Source organism: Heterodontus francisci, chromosome 33 (assembly GCF_036365525.1).
Source record: "Heterodontus francisci isolate sHetFra1 chromosome 33, sHetFra1.hap1, whole genome shotgun sequence".
In the NCBI taxonomy this organism is placed as follows: domain Eukaryota; kingdom Metazoa; phylum Chordata; class Chondrichthyes; order Heterodontiformes; family Heterodontidae; genus Heterodontus; species Heterodontus francisci.
Window position 1 is genome coordinate 47,922,661 of NC_090403.1, and position 19,594 is coordinate 47,942,254.

At 41.9% G+C, this 19,594-nt stretch overlaps 1 protein-coding gene across 2 annotated transcripts; it reads right to left on the reverse strand.

Moving 5' to 3' along the window:
• Positions 1–922: 922 nt before the first annotated feature.
• On the reverse strand, positions 923–11,211 carry LOC137347952 (uncharacterized). 2 transcript variants are annotated; one of them, XM_068013013.1, is made up of 5 exons: positions 11,141–11,211; positions 7,485–7,654; positions 4,438–4,545; positions 2,648–2,800; positions 923–1,251 (listed from the first exon to the last, which is right to left on the reverse strand). In XM_068013013.1, exons 2-5 carry the CDS (start codon positions 7,644–7,646, stop codon positions 1,084–1,086), a joined length of 591 nt encoding a protein of 196 aa, XP_067869114.1. In that variant the 5' UTR covers positions 7,647–7,654; positions 11,141–11,211; the 3' UTR covers positions 923–1,083. The 2 variants fall into 2 exon arrangements, with proteins under 2 accessions (XP_067869114.1, XP_067869113.1); XM_068013012.1 differs by lacking the exon at positions 11,141–11,211 and adding an exon at positions 8,021–8,100.
• Between the last annotated feature and the right edge of the window lie 8,383 nt (positions 11,212–19,594).

Here is a 19,594-nt window from a genome sequence, read left to right on the forward strand (position 1 = left end):
AGATTAGAGGTGGGCTCATCTGCCTCCAATTCAGGTCCCAAATACTAACTTTAGGCCTTGAACGCACCCAAAGCCCAAATTAAATTCCTCTTTAGGGCTCCTCTCCCCCCCCCCTCCCCCCCACTCCTAAATCCCCTCTGCCTGTTGAAGTGCTGCAGCAGTGGCCTCACTGCAGCACTGCTGGAAATTTCTGCCCTTGCAGAAGCTGGATCTCTTTCAGTGGTGAGCCCTGACCCAGGAAATTAGGTCAGGGTTACATCAGGGCCAAATCAGCGGGTGGAAGTCCTGTCCTGCAACAAGGAGGAAGTCCAGGCCTATCTGGCTTCCTTTCTGACTCCTCAAGGTTCCATGAGTGAAATCAAATGTTATGCAACTTGGCATAGAGTCACAAGCAATTTTTCTCTCCATTTTTGACAGTTGAGTCAGACCTTGAGTCACTGTCAAAAGTCAAGGAAGATTCCTTTGCAGGGAAGCGTTGGAGATTATTTGGATGGATATTCAAGTTTGAAAACTGGACAGTAAGGAGAGCCAAATTTGTTTTCAGTGCTTTTACCTATGAGTCAGAAAATTATGGGTTCAAGCCCCACTCAAGGACTTGAACACATAAATCTAAGTTGACAACTTACTGAGGAAATTCAGCCTTGTGGTTTCCTCTGATATTTGGCAGTCAATCTTTAATTTTCACTGGTAAACTGGCAGTTTTGTACCCTTCCTACATGTTCTCATCCCTCCCTTACTGTAGTTTCTTCCCATTCCCACCCCTGTCCTTGAATCCCTCCCATCTCATTCCCAGCCCTGCATTTTTTAAGCACCCACCTTAAGATGTCCCTGAGATATTTCCCACTACTTAAATATTTCTTGTATTATTTTCTTATTGTATAACTTAAAATTAGAGGAAGTAAAGGTTTCCTCTGTGCCTATAAATAATATATTTAGGATGTTCTAGCAAATATTGGTCAGAGGAAGTCCTCTATCTGATAATTAATTTCAAAGTGCATATGTCTGTTTTTTATCACACATCAACGATGAGTTTTACCTAGTGTGATATGCATTTGCCTCACCTGTCATCATTATTTAAACATATTACATTCTAGCTAAAACAAAATTAAAAACACGGAAAATATTTTCCATTAACTTTTTCAGTTTTTTCAGTAAACGCCGCACAGCCACTTGTTCCAGAAAGTCATTCCCAAAGTTCAGCTCTTTCAGTTCAATTCTAGTTGGTGCTGGGGTGACATCTAATAAATGCATCTGTTACATTAAAAAAAAAATTCAGGTCAATTATTTTGATCTCTTACTGAATCGTAGTATTTTCAGAACCTGGCAGTAAAAAGATGTTTCCAATAAGAACAGGAATTTAAAATATATTATTTTAGACAGGCTTGTGTCAGCTGAGGCTCAGTTGGTAGCAGACTTGTCTCTGAGTCAGAAAGTGATGTGTTCAAGTCCCACTCCAGCACAAAATTCAAGGCTGATACTCCAGTGCAGTACTGAGATACTGCTGCACTGCTGGAGGTGCCGTCTTTTGGATGAGATGTTAAACTGGGGCCCAACCTACGCTCTGAGGTGAATGTAAAGATCCCAAGGCATTATTTCAAAGAAGAGTAGGGGAGTTATTCCTAGTGTCCTGGCCAATATGTATCCCTCAATCAACGTCACAGAAAAAGATTGTCTGGTTACTATCACATTGCAGTTTGGGGGAGCTTGCTGTGCACAAATTGGCTGTCGCATTTCCTACACTTCAAAAAGTACTTCATTGGTTGTAATGTGCTTTGGGCATTATATAAATAGACGTCTTTTTTTAAAATTAGATGTAAAATGGGAGACAAATGTGCTTTGATGGCAAAGCAACATGTTCAAAACATTAATAAATGTAATTTTGACAAATGGCTATGTAATTTCTAGCTGTGGACATGTGTGAAAACAGTCTTCCTAAGGAGAAAATGCAAAGCAAACAGAGCTGCTGCAGGCCATTATCTACCAGGATATGAAGATAGTTAATATTTGCTGAGTGCTTCCAAAAACATTAAAGAGATTAAGTATTTCAGTTCAAACTGTGAGTCTTTAAATTGACTTTTGTGCATGCTGGAAGATCTTGGAGTAGATTTTGATCTGTACTGTTTAGGGTTTAAGCATCACCTGGACATTAACAGAGCACAGTTGATTTTCCTTACACTGAAATTAATGAAATAAATGCTAACAAATGCACAGGAGGATTGATCAACTTCAGAAATAGAATCTCAGGTCAACATATGTGACCTTTCACCGGTTACCCAATTGTCACCAGTTTGAATCACCTGATAACGAATCACAAGTGCTGTTGGTCAGTTTCCTGTTGAACTTTTCAAGAAGCTTATGAGTATTTTTATACACATTATGTCAAATAGTACACACAAGAGTGTAGATGTAGGCGGTAACACATCGCCAACTTTTGATAATGCCAACAAACCACTAAAGCTTTTTTCTTACATTTATGACACCAACTGGACATTTCAGCATATTCCTACATGCTTGATGTGAGGTATCTGACATGAACTATGCTATATTTACTGGCTTGTAACAGTGGGAAGAAGATAAGGTCTCTGAATGCGCGAATTAAGTTTGATCCAATGGATGGAATTTAAAGGAAGCACAAAAATGTACTCACTAGCTCCTCAATGTTCAGTTTGAGATTGTTGAGATCCAAGCGTAGGTCTTCCACTTTCTGCGACTTTTTCCCCAAATGATTTCTCTCAATGTGTGATGTTAGGTAACTGTGGTAGTGTTGTAGCACAGCTGTCACATTAAGCAGGCAAGTTTCCTGGAGCAAAAGTTAACATATTGTCATTGATTTTGTATGGAATTATTTTTCAAATCATGGGTACCCATTAGTGTACAGGATCCCTGATCAAGGTGGGCCTGTGGGTGTCCTGCTGTCAGACCGCTATCGACGCTACTCTATAACAAACTGTGCAGGCGCCCAGCCTTGCACCTCCTTGTTGGGAGTTTAATTACATTTTATTCTAGCAATACTCTCAAAGTGTATATTCCATAAAGCTATAGAGAGCCACAGCTGGGTACAGTAAAACAATGGTTATATTACTGTAATCCATGGTGGATGGGGCATTTACATTTAATTAAATAAATCTGAAATAAAATCTAGTATTAGTAATGGTGACTATGAAACTACTGGATTGTCATAAAAACCCATCTGGTTCATAAATGTCCTTCAAATACTATCAGGTGGAAGTCAGGCTTCAGCTGTACAAAGCCCTGGTTAGACCACCTGGGAATACTGTGAGCAATGCTGGGCACCACTGGCCTTGGAGGGAGCGTAATGTAGATTTACCAGAATGATACCTGGACTCCAAGGGTTAAATTCCGAGGAGAGATTACACAAACGAGGATTGTAATCCCTGGAGTTTAAAAGGTTAAGGGGTGATTTGATGAAAGTTCGCAATATTAAGGAGATCCAATAGGGTAGATAGAGAGAAACTATTTCCACTGGTTGGGAAGCCTAAGACTGGGAGTCAAAGTCTAAAACTTATAGCTAGGCCTTTCAAGCATGAAATTAGAAAACACTTCTACACACAAAGGGTGGTAGAAATTTGGAACTCGCATCCAAAAATGCGAGACCAATTATTAATTTTAAGTTGAGATTGATAGATTTTTGTTAACCAAAGGTATTGAGGGATATGGGGCATAGGTGGGTATATGGAGTTAGCTCACAGATCAGCCTTGAGCTCATTAAATGGCAGAACAGGCTCAAGGGGCTAAAAGGCCCATTCCTGTTCCTATGCTCAGGGAAGGAAATCTGCCGTTGTTGGCTGGCCTGGCCGATATGTAACTCTAGATCAAAAGCAATGTGGTTGACTCTGATCTGCCCTCTGTAATGGCCAGACAAGCCACTCAGTTGTATTCGGGAAGATGGCTCACCACCACCTTCTCAAGGGCAATTAGGGATGGGCAATAAATGCTGGCATTGCCAGTGATAACCACATCCTGTGAATGAATAAAAAATAAAAACAAAATGCTTACAGCACAGAAGAAAGCCATTTGGCCCATTGTGTATGTGCTCACTCTTTGTCAGAGCAAGCTGTATTGCATGAAGTAGAACAAATGCAGAGTCTGTTCGTTAATGATCTTCGAAAGAGCTAGAAGTCAAGCTGTGAACACTGCTTTGGACCCAGATCTACTTCATTTACCAAAACTGGTGGATTTCCTATTACATTGTTGATTGTGTGTTGTCTATTTTCCTCTTGCAACAAGGTAGATTCCAACTCACCCCTTTCAAATATCACATTGCACCAATATTTATACACTGAAATATTTATGCTTGAGTGGTCTCAAGCAGTTGAACAGAAATCAGATCAAATAAGCACAAGCTATTTATTGGTTTATAGCACTGATACCTCAATTCCTCCACCCTGACAAATATAACACTTGAATACTACTCACCAGCTGGAATTCAGTCAAGGTACACCTGCTTATTTGAACTGACATTAAGTTTTGGGATTCTGCCAGCAAGCCCAGTTGATCTTCGTACAAGTATGGATACTCGAGTCTCTGTGGCCGGAAAGAAAAGGCAAGTCAGCTACAAAATCGACTACTGCTCTTATGCATGGGGCAAAACCCATTTCCTAACTAGCTTTACATCCAGAACATCTGCTCTTGAGTATTTTTATAATAAAGTCCCTTTTTATATGGACAGGTTGTTAGCCTGACTCACAATTTGCTACCAGGAGAACTAGCTGGGTGCGAGGAGGAAGAGGTGGATGGTAGAATGGGGTGAGGGTAGGGGGGGGGGAGGTGAGGAGAGGGGTTGGGGGAGGGTGAGGAGGGGGGTTGGGGGAGGGTGAGGAGGGGGGTTGCACTGCACTCCCGTCAAACAGGAGTATGCTGCAGCCCAGTATTCCGAGACCAGAACGCTCGCCTCTGCTCAATGGGGCTGTCTTGAGTGGGACTCACTCCCAATAAAACTTTGATTAACCCAATTTATCTGAAATATTGGCACCGCAGTCATTCCAGTGTTCACATGTTCAGCTCATTCACTCTGGCTTCTGCAAATGCCGAGGTTATGATTTGGATCCACAGTGTTATGGAAGTGACGGTACAATTACTGCTACTTAAGAGGTTCTAATATTAAGCTGCCATCTCATTGGGAAGGAACTCACTGGGTTCTGCAGGCAAACGCAACATGTTTTGAAACTGAACTATAGAGACCACGATCATCTCCGTTTCCCTCGCTGGTCTACAGTGAGGTAGCCGATCAGGCCTGGGATGCTACAATTGCTCTCAGTTTCCTAGGCTGGGAGGGAAGGGAAATCACCCAGGGTTACTTGCTTCTGACCACTAGCCAGTGACCCATTGCTGTGTGTGAACATTGACTGGTGTCAGCATTAGCTTCAAGAAGTTATATAGTCCATTGATGCTGGCCAAGCATCCACATGAAATGGCCACAATGATGAGGGAAGTGCTGGTGGAGTGCTAACACACATGGGCAACACAGTGGCGCAGTGGTTAGCACCGCAGCCTCACAGCTCCAGGGACCCGGGTTCAATTCTGGGTACTGCCTGTGTGGAGTTTGCAAGTTCTCCCTGTGACCACGTGGGTTTTCGCTGGGTACTCCAGTTTCCTCCCAAAGCCAAAGCCTTGCAGGTTGATAGGTAAATTGGCCATTATAAATTGCCCCTAGTGTAGGTAGGTGGTAGGGAATATGGGATTACTGCAGGATTAGTATAAATGGGTGGTTGTTGGTCAGCACAGACTTGGTGGGTCGAAGGGCCTGTTTCAGTGCTGTATCTCTAAAATAAAATAAAAATCCATACCCTTGCATGAGTGATAGCCTTACAACTTAATTTTCACTACCAGAAGTAGATATGAAGCCAGTTGCAATGTTTGTCCAAAACATGTAATAAAGCTGCTTTGGACACCAGTGGAGGTACCCGGCAGGTATTTTAAATGCAAATGGGACCACTACACTGAAATTGGAGTACAGTTATCTTAGGCTTAATTTCTGTGAATGTTTCCCAATAGTCCCCAATAACTTCAGCATAGGAAGTGCTCAGCAAACAATGGTGTTGACATTTATCAAATGGTATTAATTCTGTTCTCCTGGAATGTGGCATGTGGTTCCTATATAGATTCACAGCCCCTGCAATTCGACAATATCTTATGGATAGCTCATTAAGTGGAAATTTCAAACATTTTCCAAGCGTGCATTACATTTTGGAGGGAAAGTGTCGCCAACGTAAGCAAACTGAGTTTGCTTGAAGTAGTCCCCTAACTTTTGATTGGGTCTCACTGAACCAAAGGATAGCAAGTAAAAATTTCCTTGATTTCATAGATTTAGAGTGAGAGGTAGGAGGTTTGGAGGGGATTGGAGAGGAGATTTTTCACCCAGATGGTGATGGGGATCTGGAACTCTCTGCCTGAAAGGGTGGTAGAGGCAGAAACCCTCATAACATTTAAAAGGTACTTGGATATGCACGTGGAGTGCCTGAACCTGCAAGGCTACAGACCAAGAGCTGGAAAGGGGGATTAGGCTGGATGGCTACTTGTCAGCTGGCCTCACTGGGCACAATGGGCCGAATAGCCTCCTTCTGCACTGTAAACTTCTACAATTTCCCCACCACTGAATGAAAACAGGCAGACAATCCAAATCAAGATTTTTTTTTAGCAACATTTCCTCATTGTAAACGGTACAACTCCACAAGTGGTCATTTGCGTGTGGCTATTTAATTTTGAGGAACACCACTACCAGCCTGATGCTGCCCTTAAGTGACATCCACGCACGTGAATTTTCTATTAGGTACCAGTAGGTAAGCAAACAGAAGCAGGAACCCTGGTCCTTACCCAAGCATTGGTGAAACCTTCGGAAGCACCTTTACAATGGCCCTAGTTTAGATCAGCTAACTCAAAACGAACTTGCTCCCCACAACCGACACCAAAGCAACCTTCGTGACCTCATTGCTATGAAGTAAGCCCACTTCAAACGGATAGAGCCAAATGAGAGTTCACCTGTCTTCGATCCATCAGCACATTTTACCAGCGCAGTTAAACGTTACTGAATCGAAAAACTTTGCACTGACGTGACTTCAGGAAAGAGGATCTTTGGTGCAGTTTTAAGCGAATGCCATTAATTTGAAATGAACAAAAATCCCAACACGATGTAACTGAGCGCTGTCGGGGATAACTGGGGTAAGCGAATGACTCCTGATCAGAAACTGCACCGGACTGAGTCCCGATTTTAAACCGGGCCAAATTTACAGTCCGGAGCAGAAATGTTCCCTAAATCAAACAGCAATGTTGAAATATAGTTTACAAACGTTTCGAGAGAAGAAAAAAAAATGCATATTTCATTTTTGATAGTCTCAATTCCAAAATGGAATTTATCTTTGCAATATTGCATTCGTTACTCAATAATTTACAGGTGATACATTGAACGACCCAGGGTTTGAAAGTGACAGGAACGCAGTTGAAATTGACCCCCTTGTTTTACTCACGTGCATTTCCAGCAGCATTTGAATGTTATTCCAGATTTGAAATGCAAAGTTCTTGTTTCTTTCCACTCCGTCCCGGAACTCCGGCGGCAACTGGTCGCCCGAAATCTCCAAGGGCAAGGTTGGAGCAGCCCAGAGACTGTTTTGCAGCCAAGAGAACAGCATGAAGAGAGCTGGGGATGACAAGGACGAGAGTGCGGTTACAAGATCAACGGGGATGTCCGCAGCAGGCAACGTGTCGCAAGTCTGGGCTGAGTTTTACATTTTCCTTTCTCGGCTTTATCTTCTCCCTCTCTTACCCATCATCTCTCCCCTCTACTTATGTTGATGCCCCTCTCTTGTTGCCACGCTATTTCTCCCATTCCCCATCGTTTGCCTGGAACTGTATCCTCATCTCTTTCTGGCACCACAATATTACACGTCATCACACTCCAGGCCAATGAGGAAGCAGACACTATACTACTTATAAAAGTTCTTTTTTGGAAAAAATATAGCCGATTATTAATAACCCGGCCCTTACAGGTTAAACACATACATACCGATGATAGAATTCATATTGAGAAGATCTTCACTTGTTAGTAGCTGACCAGCTCTGTTGTGGGGAAATTGACAAGTGGAAGTGTAGGAGGTTAGTCTGAAAGCTGATAAATGTGCTGCATCTATATAGTGCCTGATGTGCTGATTAGTCAGCTATTTTCCAGTAAAGTAGGCAGTATAGCATCCAATTTTAAGGAAATGAAACAAAGTAGAAAATGTAAGTGGGAAATCCAGGAAAAATAAGAGAATAGATTCAACATATAAAAATTGCAAAGAAGGGACAGTCAAAGGTATGTCAGAGAAGAAGCTAATTTCAATTAAATAAAAATGAAACAAGCCCAGATAAAATGGCTGGAGTGGGTAATTGAGAAATAAAATAGTTCACAAACAATGGGAAATATTTGAGTACGATTGATTGTGATGGCACTGCATATAACAGGCAGCCCATGCGATATTGCCCATTCAATGCCGCAGTTATGGATTTGAGTTCCATTCCAGAACATGAACACAAAAATCAAGGCTGACACTTCAGTGTACTACTGAGGTGTGCTGCACTGTTGGAGATGCCGTCTTTCAGATGAAACATTAAACAGAGGCCCCAGCTGTGCTTTCAGGTATATGTAAACAATCCCATGGCACTATTTCAAAGAAGAGAGGAGTTCTCCCCAGTGTCCTAGTCAATATCTATCCCTTAGTCAACATCACGAAAACAGATTATCTGGTCCTTATCACATTGCTGTTTGTGGGAGCTTGCTGTGTGCAAATTTGCTGCCGGATTACATTACAACAGTGACTACACTTTGAGATGCCTGCTGGCTATGGAAAGTGTTATATAAATACCCCTTAGGGTACAAACTCGGCAAGTCCACACGAGGAGTGAAGGAGGTGCAACAAAAGGTGGAGTTCTTTAGATAAGTAGAGAACTTGAAATTAAAACAAGACTTTAAAAAGTGCAACATTATGAATACAGGAATAATAACACAAAATGAATCAAGAACACAATGGGAAATTTAGTGAGAAAGTAAAACAGATTAGAAAAGCTGAGGAGGTACAAAGAAAGACTGTCAGGTAATGTAAAGAGACGTTGTAAATGTCTTTACAAACATATAAGTAAAATAATAGCTTAAAGGTAGAGAGGTAAAAAGGAAATCTTGTGATGAAAGGATGGTGGATGTATTAAAATGGCTTAGAAAAGTGTGTTAGTGGGAATTCAAGGATTGAAGGGATGGAGGTGAGGCAATTAGGATAATTATACAGAAGCGAGAAGTTCTGAAAACATTACAGAACTTAAAGTGGAAAAGTGCACCTTAGATGCTTATACTATGGTAGTGATTAAGGGATAATTGTCAGATAATTGTAACTGCAGTCTCCGTCAGGGACCATTGTTGGGACTATTCTCTTGTCATTATCTAGGAATGATCTGCAACTGGTTATATGGGATACAATATCAAAATTCAAACACAAAAATAGGGAGGGACTAAAGAAATTGGCCTTTTTGTAGCACATGAAGGCTAAGAGGCAATCTGGTAGAGGTCTTCAAATTATGAGGGGTAAACTAGGAAAAAAAGTGCTATTTCCATTGGTCGATGAGCAAATGCTGCTTTGCTTTAGATGGGTGTGGAACTCTGAGGGTGTACACATTTAAGGGTGTTAGAGAGGAAAGAGATGTCAGAGCTGGGGTGGTAGTTGGACAACACAGATGGGTTGAAGGTGAACGTTTGAAGATGAGGTGATGATAACAGTTTTTGAAACGGAGAGGGAAGATGCCTGAGGAAAGGACGGCAATAACAATCGCAGCTAGTATGAAGGGCGGGAGAGAATGTTGAGTAATGAGGAGTTGAAGGAGGAGGATCAAGGGAGCAGGAAATAGGTCCCAGGGAAGACTAAAGTTAGAGAAAGCATGTGGAAAGTGGGGATGAATGCAGAATATCAGGATCAGAGCTGGATTGGGTGGGAGACGAGGAAAGAGGGAAGGGAATGGAGAAGAAGGGGCAGAGACAGTTTCATGGACAGTCTTAATTTTACTGTCAAAAAAATCCATGAGGTCCTTGCATTTGGTGTTGGATGTGAAGGAACAGGAGTTGGGGAACAGAGATTTGAGGAGGAGAAGGCAATCTACAAGGGGTCAAAGCTGGAATGGGTTCCCTCCAGGATGATCTTGGAATAATAGGAGATTTTGAGTCCAGAGACTGAGACACAGTAATGTTTGGCAACTCTGGCAATTAATAGCAAGACCAACTGTGCCCCATGTGTATTCAAGTTTCCAGCTCTTAGAATTAAGAAGAAGAAAGATGATAAGATTGAGAGGATGGCCATTACTGTGGGTATGGGTGGAGAGTTAATGTGAAGGGTGAGCTTGAGAGAGGATAGAAGAATTGAAGGAGAGGAGACTAGGGAGTTTGTCTAGGTTGAAGCCACCAAGGATGAGGAGATGCTCATTAGAGAGCATAAGAAAGGAGAGAAGACTGGAGGTAAATCAGCATGGAGCTTTAGAGGAGGCACCAAAAAGGAATTTTAAAGAAGAGGCTGGGTGGGGTTAAAGATGGTCATGGTCCAAAGGATTAAAGGAAAGGGACCAAGGTTGGATTTGGGACCAGAGAATGAGAGCTATGCCATCACTGCAGCAATTTGGGGGGTGCAAGTTGTTGTGTGATTGCCTTTGAGAGTGATGTTCCTTTAAGATCTTAGTATGCTAATGAGCCATGTGCCAGGATGCAGTCATGTGACTCAGAGCCAGAGTCACTCTGTAACTGTAACGCCTAGAGGCTGGTCCTGTATATAGTTAGCTCTGTACTGTATATATTAGTTTAGCTGTAATAAACCTGTTAGAGATCTTCAACCACCTGGTCTCCACACATCTCATTTATGTTAGCTTCAGTGATTGGGAAGGAATCAAAAAAATGGGAGTACTCACCATGGGAAGGAGTAGAAAAAGGAATCCAAAGGGAAAAGTAATGTGGGTTTTAATATATAAAACCATCATGGTGGCAGCTGTGGTGAGAAGACAGAATTTAAGATTGAAGGCCACAGGGAAAACTGCTTTAAAAACTGCCTCCCTACAGCTAAAAGGGAGAAAGTAAAATAAAATACTGGCCCAAACAGCGAAAGAAAGAAACACCTACCTCAAGCTGTAGAAGACAGAGTGCTGAACGACAGGCTGCAAATCAATCACTGCAATCGGGTGAGTCATTGTCCCAATGGTCCAGGAATCCCTGTTGAAAGAAAGCTTTGAGATGCTTGCAAAGTTGATTTTTTTAAAGGCTCAGTAAAAGAAAAAAACAGGGAAAACCCAATCTCTATCTCAGGCTGATTGATTGTTTTCAAAGACTCCCCTCCCAGGCTGATTGAAGTCGGTGCCATTACAGGAGGCGTCCGACAGCAAAAAATGCAGGAATCCTCCAGCTTGCAGCTAAAGCTTTAAAAAAAATCATCAAACCACGTAAACACAAAAAGCTTTCATTCACGCAGACAGAGTTTTTAAAAACTCATAAAACCACCCAAGCCTGAAGAATTGCCTATTGAACAGCTGTATAAACAAACTGAAGCAGAAAAAAGCACTTGAAATGCCTATTGCACATCTGTGTAAACAGACAGACAAGAGTGCTGGAAGCTAGATAAACAGACAAGCACTGGCAAACACCTGCTCCTGTCCATCAAAGCAGCCAAGAGAGTTGTTTTTAAAGGGAAAACAGCACAGACTCATAGAATAAGGCTTAAAGCAGGTTTTAAGCAAAAGAACAGCAGGAATATGGATACCAAATTTCCCAGCATGAACTGGAAGGCCATGGATATCCTATCCAAGTGCCAACTTTTCAAAGGATGCAGTTATGCTGCACAGATCAAATAATTGTAGAACCAGAAAAGCAAGCTGTAAAAATACTAATAGCAATTGGAAATGAGGGATTACACAGAATCAATACCTCAGGCTTATCTGACAAGGACCAGAAAGATACCACAAAGATAGGGAAAATGCTGGAAGATCAGCTCAGATTAAGAGCGAATTTTCAAATTCATCGCCTGGAATTGATGTCCACATTCAACCGCCACAGGAATCAATAGACCTGTTTGTCAGTAGATGCTGTAGTAAGGGCACTGTATGCGATTTTTCAGAAGCTGAGCTTTCAGACAGAGTAATAGAGCTGGTGATTGTATCAAAACCTATTGAAGCGTTTCAGAAGGACCTCTTGGGGAAAAAGAAAGGCCGCAGCATTGATGCACTATTGGAAGATGGCAGGAAATAGGAAGCCATTGTAGCTGGACAACAGCATCTGCAAGCAAAGTTGCAGCCAACAGTATCGGCATGACAACCAGGTCAAAAAGAGCAAGCAAGATGTGTGGTAAGTGTGGTTGGTCCCACTCACCACGACGTTGTCCTGCATTTCAAGACCTGTGCAAGGCATGCGGTGCAAAAGGTCACTGGACCCACCTATGCAGGAAATCTGGCTCCAAAGATGCAGCCAGAAGCCACAGTAGGACACAAGCAAGGGGCAAGGAAAGCAGCAGAGACCTGCGTAAATGTAATCCGATACATGAAGTCCATTGTGAAACGGACCTGAGACAAGACTCAGAGAGAAGCAATTCCCAGGCAAAAGATGAACAGGTGTTCCTTATTGTGAACCTGACACATCATGTTGATGAAGTCAAATAACTGGAAGCTTTCGCCACAATTAACATCATGTGCCCAAAGAAAGCTGGCAAATATACACCGGCATTAGTGCAAATATCCTACCAGTCCGAATACTCAAAGATATGTGCTGGAGTCATTGGAAATCAATGATACAACTGACAACTGCCAAGTTATCTGCATACAATGGGTAACCCATCCCATGCAGTGGCACACTGGCAATGCAATGCAGATATGGCAAGTTAGCGTGGAAACTACAAACATTCTACCTAGTAGATGCGAGCAGAGCAGCAGTGGCAGGACTACCAGCGTGTAAGCACCTCAACATCATCTACAACCACGAGAGCATTGCCAAGGGGAAATCTCCAAGGACCAGAACCCTCTCGCAGACTCTGACCAGCATCAAACGGTGCAGTCTGGAAACTCAGCAACAGCACAACTACGCCACACCTTCACTTCTGCTATCTAGAGAACCGCCAGCACCACGCGAGCCAGAACTGACAGGTACCGCCATGAGGCCACGTACTCTTCCCCAAACAAGTCCTTGACCATGAGCCCAAGCCCTTCAGATGTGGAGGATGAGGAGAGGCGATGGACATGCAGTGCCTTGAGGAGGCAGAGGAGGAATGAGTTGAAGCATTGTCTGTTGGCTCTTCGAGATGAGGTGCTGGAACTTTCCAAGAATGATAAGGCCTCAAAAGTGGTCATCTTAAGAAAAGCAACACAGTATGTTAGCAGGCTGAAGGCAGAGCAACAGAAACTGAATGCAGAGAGGGAGAAACTTCAGAAAAATCGGCAACAGCTGAGACGCAAATTCCCCGAGCAAGAGTTGTCAAACCACTGAGACGATATATGGACTTTTGAGCTGCTATATTTTTAAATTTCACAATCTCTATCCATGTGTAAATAATTTTGATGTTATTTAATTTTATGTGTATTTTTACTTTTAGCATACGAGGCTTATCTTTGGAAAGAAAGGGGATGTTGTGTGATTGCCTTTAAGAGTGATGTCCCTCGGAGATCTTAGTATGCTAATGAGCTACGTGCCAAGATGCAGCCATGTGACTCAGAGCCAGAGTCACTCTGTAACTGTAACACCTAGAGGCAGGTCCTATAAATAGTTAGCTTTGTAGTGTATATATTAGGTTAGCTGTAATAAATCTGTTAGAGATCTTCAACCAACTGGACTCCACACATCTCATTTATGTTGCATCAGACAACATAAAAAGAACTCATTACACAAGCAATGGAATCTCTAGCTTCAGTGATTGGGAAGGAATCAAAAAAATGGGAGTACTCACCATGGGAAGGAGTAGAAAAAGGAATCCAAAGGGAAAAGTAATGTGGATTTTAATATATAAAACCATTCGGAAAGAAGCCTGGGAGTTCAGGTCTTCTGATTTACTATTTCTGACAGTCCAGTGGATGTTTCTGTTGAAGATGAAGGACCGGATTGTTTTTCATCTAATCATGATTTTTATTAATTACCATCTTATATGTACCTGGAAAGTTACTAAACGATGCTTTTGACCATTTTCTACAGAAACCTGTTAAAAAAATGTATATTGGTTGGAGCTGCATGGTAGGAAGATTTGAAATTCAATTAAACATTCCTTTCCAGTTTATTTTGCAAATTAAGGTTTGGAAGTTCTTCTGAAACCTTGTTCTCTTCTTTTTGATTTTATTTTCACTAACCATGCTCTATACGAGGACATATTTTCTTGTTCTCATTGCAGAAATTAACAAAGAATTGAATTGTAAAACTTATCTTCAATGTACCCAGGCAATTCAGTTGATTCAGGCAATTCAGGCAATGATAGTTTAAGATTTCAGAAGGTTTTCATCTATACTAAATCAGTGAGTTTGTTCCCTCAGTGGTAAAGTTCCAATATAGGCAGGTGTAAGTTTGAGAAGTTTTTTTTTGTACTCAATTGGGACATTCAACCCATTGGATGGAAGTGAGCTTGACTGTACAATACTTCAAGAATGGCAACTGCAGTTGACTTTTATTTCGATATATTAATACATAAGATACAGGTAATATTTGGTCTGATGATGAAATTCATGGACAGGATGGAATCTAAAACAAGATATCACCGTGAACATAAGAGTTGTTTTTTAATAAAAATATTGTGCATTGATGATATTTATTACCTTAGCTTATTACCTTAGTTTTTCTTCACTCCTGCTATAAAGGTACTGAGTCTTACTATAATAAAAACAAGAAATGCTGGAACCACTCAGCAGGTCTGGCAGCATCTGTGGAGAGAGAAGCAGAGTTAACGTTTCGGGTCAGTGACCCTTCTTCGGAACTGACCCGAAACGTTAACTCTGCTTCCCTTTCCACAGATGCTGCCAGACCTGCTGAGTGGTTCCAGCATTTCTTGTTTTTATTTCAGATTTCCAGCATCTGCAGTGTTTCGCTTTTATATTACTGAGTCTTACTAGTTGCAGTTCTGTAGGGTGTTCTGTGCCCTCAACTAGCTCAGCAAAAACTGTCAAGTGATCTTGTGGCCTTTATGGTCTGTGTGTCTTTGATCCACACCAGATACGCTTGTCTAATTTTTATTCAGTGCTGTAAAAGGTGACTTTCCCTTTGTGACTTCTTAGCTTTGTATTTTGAGAAGTAAAGATGGCCTCCCTAAAAAGCAATTTTTGATATCCTTATTGCCAGCTTGTTAAAGTTAAAAGGAGATTAGAAATGCCATTTGTGGAAGGATGTGGGTTACATGTGATTTCCCCAAGTGCAGAGCTGTTAATGTCTGGGAAATATTTAGCGTAACCTTTGTGATTGGCAAGAGTGATGCATATGTGGCAACTCAGATATTGATAACAGGTACAGGTGCCATGATGACTGAGTGAGTACAGATCAGAGAGTCCCAGGTTCTGTTTCTGGCCAAGCTGAGTTAGCTGATCTCAACTGCGCAACAGTGTCCCTGGGCTAGGGAGGGGCAGATATTGCTTCTGAATTGGTGTGTGTCTGTATGGATGTTGGGTGACGAAAAGAGTAGGCTCAGCTTTGATTCCTTTCCTGGACAAATAGCTTATTGATGCTCTAGATTTACAGGTGAAGATTGGTCACTCGGATATAGTACTGGAACAGTGCTGAGACATGTGGGTCCATAGCCCATGTCTCCAGAAGAGGAGAGGGGAGGACTGAAAATTAAAATGTAAGAAGCTGTGGTGATTTGTCACACTGCTTGCATCAAAATAGGGCACAATTCTCACCAGCAAACAAAATGAAATTTCATATGAACAGGAGTAGGGCCATTCAGCTTAAATTAGAAACAGAAAATACTGGAAATACTCAGCAGGTCAGGCAGCATCTGTGGAAAGAGAAGCAGAGTTAACGTTTCAGGTCGATCACCTTTTATCAGAATTGGGAAAAGTTAGAGATGTAACAGGTTTTAAGCAAGTACAGAGGCAGGGATAGGGAAGAGGGGAGGGTAAAAAAAGAGAAGGTCTGTGATGGCGTAGAAGGCTGGAGAGATGTAAAAGGGATGATGGTGCAATCAAAGCGGGATGGTAATGGGACAAGTAAAGAAACAGAAAATGGATGTAGAGGAGGTGTAAATGGGAAAAGTAGAATCATCAGTAACAGCTGCTGTCCACAAAAAATGGGGGCAGAGGTGATGATCTTAAATTGTCAAATGCAATGTTGAGTTCAGAAGGCTGTAAAGTGCCATTCAGCTCAAGTTTGTTCTTCCAATCAATTAGATCATGACTGATCTGCATCTCAACTCCATTTATCTGACTTTGCCCTATATTCTTTGATACTCTTCTTACTACATATCTACACACATTCCTTTCAGTATTATTAAAAATTAATAACTTTTTTGAAGATGTAGTTGTGGAGGCAAATGCAGCAGCCAATTGCATTTGGCAATCTCCCACAAATGGCAAATGAGAGGAATAGCCTTTTAATCTTGGTATTGGATGAAGGATGAAAGTTAGCCTGGTCATCATGCAAACTGTCTTTTCCCTCAACATTGTGTGAAATGCTTTAAGCTCTTTTGACATGATAAACTGCGATATAAATGCAAGGATCATTCTATTATTAATAATTGCAGCAGTTTTGAAGCAACAGCTTTGGAAAATGAACATAAAGATTTAATTTGGCAGATTATATCACATGATTACTGATATACAGAAGAAGAAGCAACAAAAATGATAAAATTAACATCCTTTGAATTTCTCTGGGGGTTTACCATGATGTGTAGTAAGTTGTGGCTACAACACCAAACTTGATTGCTTCTCTTTTTGAGATTTAGTCAGATGAAAAGGAAAAAAAAAAACAATCTTTCAATTGTGGGAATGTGGGTGGATTAAGAAGAACATTGTTTCAGAGCAATCAGAATCTCTGATGACACAAACAATTGACCTTTCTATTTGGAAATTTAAAATTCTGTAGAAAGATTGGAATTTTAAAAAAATCAAACAGCATTTACTTTCGCTTTTGTGCATATTGTGATGGGCTGACTCAAAGTATGGATTGGGGTTCATTAGGTATGAATGGTGGGCTCCTGGAACCAAGACGATGCCCACCATTGCACAGCTGCCAATTCCTGGCAGTGGGACCACTGATGCATTGTCAGAATGGGTGACTGGGCATTTAAAGAAGTGTCCCAAAGATCTGCACAGTGGTAGCCATATAGACCTTGGCAGTGATGTAGAATGCAAGGAAAGAGGGCCAGTTCAGGAGAGAAGGCTGCTATAAAGCGCTGTCTTTACACAAGAGAACATCAAGCTCATTACCTTTGGTTCCTGGAGCCAACTGCCACCTTCCATATATTGGCCGAGGAAGAGATTGTAGAACAGATGGACACAAAATAAATCTGTCTGGGACCTGTTCCACCTGAGACAGAAGACAGTTTAATGTCTTATCTGAAGGATAGCACCTCCAACAGTACAGCATTCCCTCAGTACTACACTGGAAGTGGCAGCCTAGATTTTGTGCTCAGGTATTTGTAGTGGGACTGGAACCCTGCCAACTCAAAGGTAACTGAGTCACGGCTGACACATGATGCACAATAACGCAGTCTGAGAAAATTATGTCATCTCTGAGGCAGAATCAGATTTTTTTATTTGTAAATCAAGATCCTCAATTTCTGGCTCACTTCCAGCGTTTGGTTGGCACGCAATAGGTCATGCACTAAGCATTTGGTCATTTGGCATTCCACCTGAATAAGATACACATCAAAGCTCTAGTGATGCAACCAAACCTCACTGGAGAACAACGCAGCAGCTATTGCAATAACATCACCACTACACTCCAAGTCAATTTTCAATGTCGTAAACATCCCAAGTGTACGTGGCGGCATTCACTGTGAATGTAAAGTGTGCAAGTGTGTTCTAACCAGATTAAAATTGCATTTAAAAGGAAACAAAAAAAATTTCCAATATCATACGATACAGTTCCATGAACCCACTGCGTCTGACAATTGTGACTGGCAGGTGTGGGTGGACCCATAGCTTGACCAGTTCCCCAGGTAACAGGTAACAATGAGTCATTTGGCTCATTACCCTGTCAACCAAAGAAATATAGATGCATTTGGGATGTAGTTGGTTTGGTTTTTGGGGTTATGCTAATAAGAACACAAGAATATAAGAAAAAGGAGTAGGGGTCAGCCATTCGGCCCTTAGAAATTGCTCTGCCGTTCAATATCATGGCTGATCATCTACCTCAACTTCACCTTCGTGCACTATCCCCATATCCCTTAATTCCCTTAGTATTCATAAATCTATCTGTCTCAGTCTTGAATATACTCAATGACTGAACATCCACAGTTCTCTGAAACAGACAAGTCCAATGATTCATAACCTTATGAGTGAAGCAATTTCTCCTCATCTCAGTCCAAATGGCCAATCCCTTATCCTTAGACTATGGCCCCTGGTTCTCCCTGTGCCAGTAAGGGATGTATGCAATTGTGGGTTTTCCTGATGAAGGAATGCCCTATCCCAACGATCCTTGTTGAAGACCCTGAAGTGGGTGAGATAACCACAGCACCTGCTGGATGATGTGGGCAAGAGGCATGAGCCATTGTTAGGTCCGTGGCCTTATGTTCATGTGATGGATGAGCTGTCACTGCTCCTCGGCTTTTGACAGCTCGCTCATTGGGCAATATTGGCGGGTGAGTGGGGTGGGGGGGGGGGGAGAATTCAGGTGGGAGTGAGGCCATTTAAAGGCAGCCTTGATCTCTTAAAGGGGAGAAGCCCTTTGCCTGTGCTGTGTAGTTGATAATTTAAAATTGAAGACAATATGAGGGCTTCCATTTTCAGACAATACCATAAAATTCATGAAGGGTTCAGATCGAGTAAATAAAGAGAAACTGTTTCCAATGTCTGAAGGATTGATAACTAGAGGACACAAATTTAAGGTGATTGGCAAAAGAGCCAGAGACAACATGAGGATAAACTTTTTTTCACACAATGCGTGGTTAGCATTTGGATAAATACTTGAATGAAAAAAAGTCAAGGAGGTTAGCTGAAGGGGGTCCTGTTCCAGCTAGAAAAAAGGTGCCAAAGCAAATAGCCTGGCAACAGTGGGAAGAGGTGACTAAGCAGGTGAATACTCACATAGCATTACACCAAAAACCTGATAGCAACACCCCCAAAAATACAATGACTTGACCAGAGCTGCTAAAGTAAAACCCCTACTCACACCTCTCTTACCAGCCTCAACCCTGCATCACTTATCGACTCAACACTCAAAAGCCTTCTCTGCCCTGCTGCCCCTCACTCTCTCCAAATACAACAGCACACTTCACTGAACCTCCTTCTACTGCCACTTGCATATTCTGCACCTTCCACTGTTTTCACTATTATTCCCCTCCCTGCCCCAAACCCGTGGCTTCTTTCAAGCACTGTCCAAGCTATGCTACCCTGACTGCTGGTTAAATTTAGGGCATTCATCTGTAGAGTGGAAGGATTGGGTGTGATGGTAGAAGGCATG

Bases quoted from the DNA above. Each gene is read 5' to 3' on its own strand.
- LOC137347952 (XM_068013012.1), bottom strand. The intron at 4,546-7,484 runs GTGAGTAAAACA...TTCCGGCCACAG, and splicing joins AAATGCTGCTGGAAATGCAC to AGACTCGAGTATCCATACTT. The intron at 2,801-4,437 runs GTGAGTAGTATT...CTTTTGCTCCAG, and splicing joins CCTTGACTGAATTCCAGCTG to GAAACTTGCCTGCTTAATGT.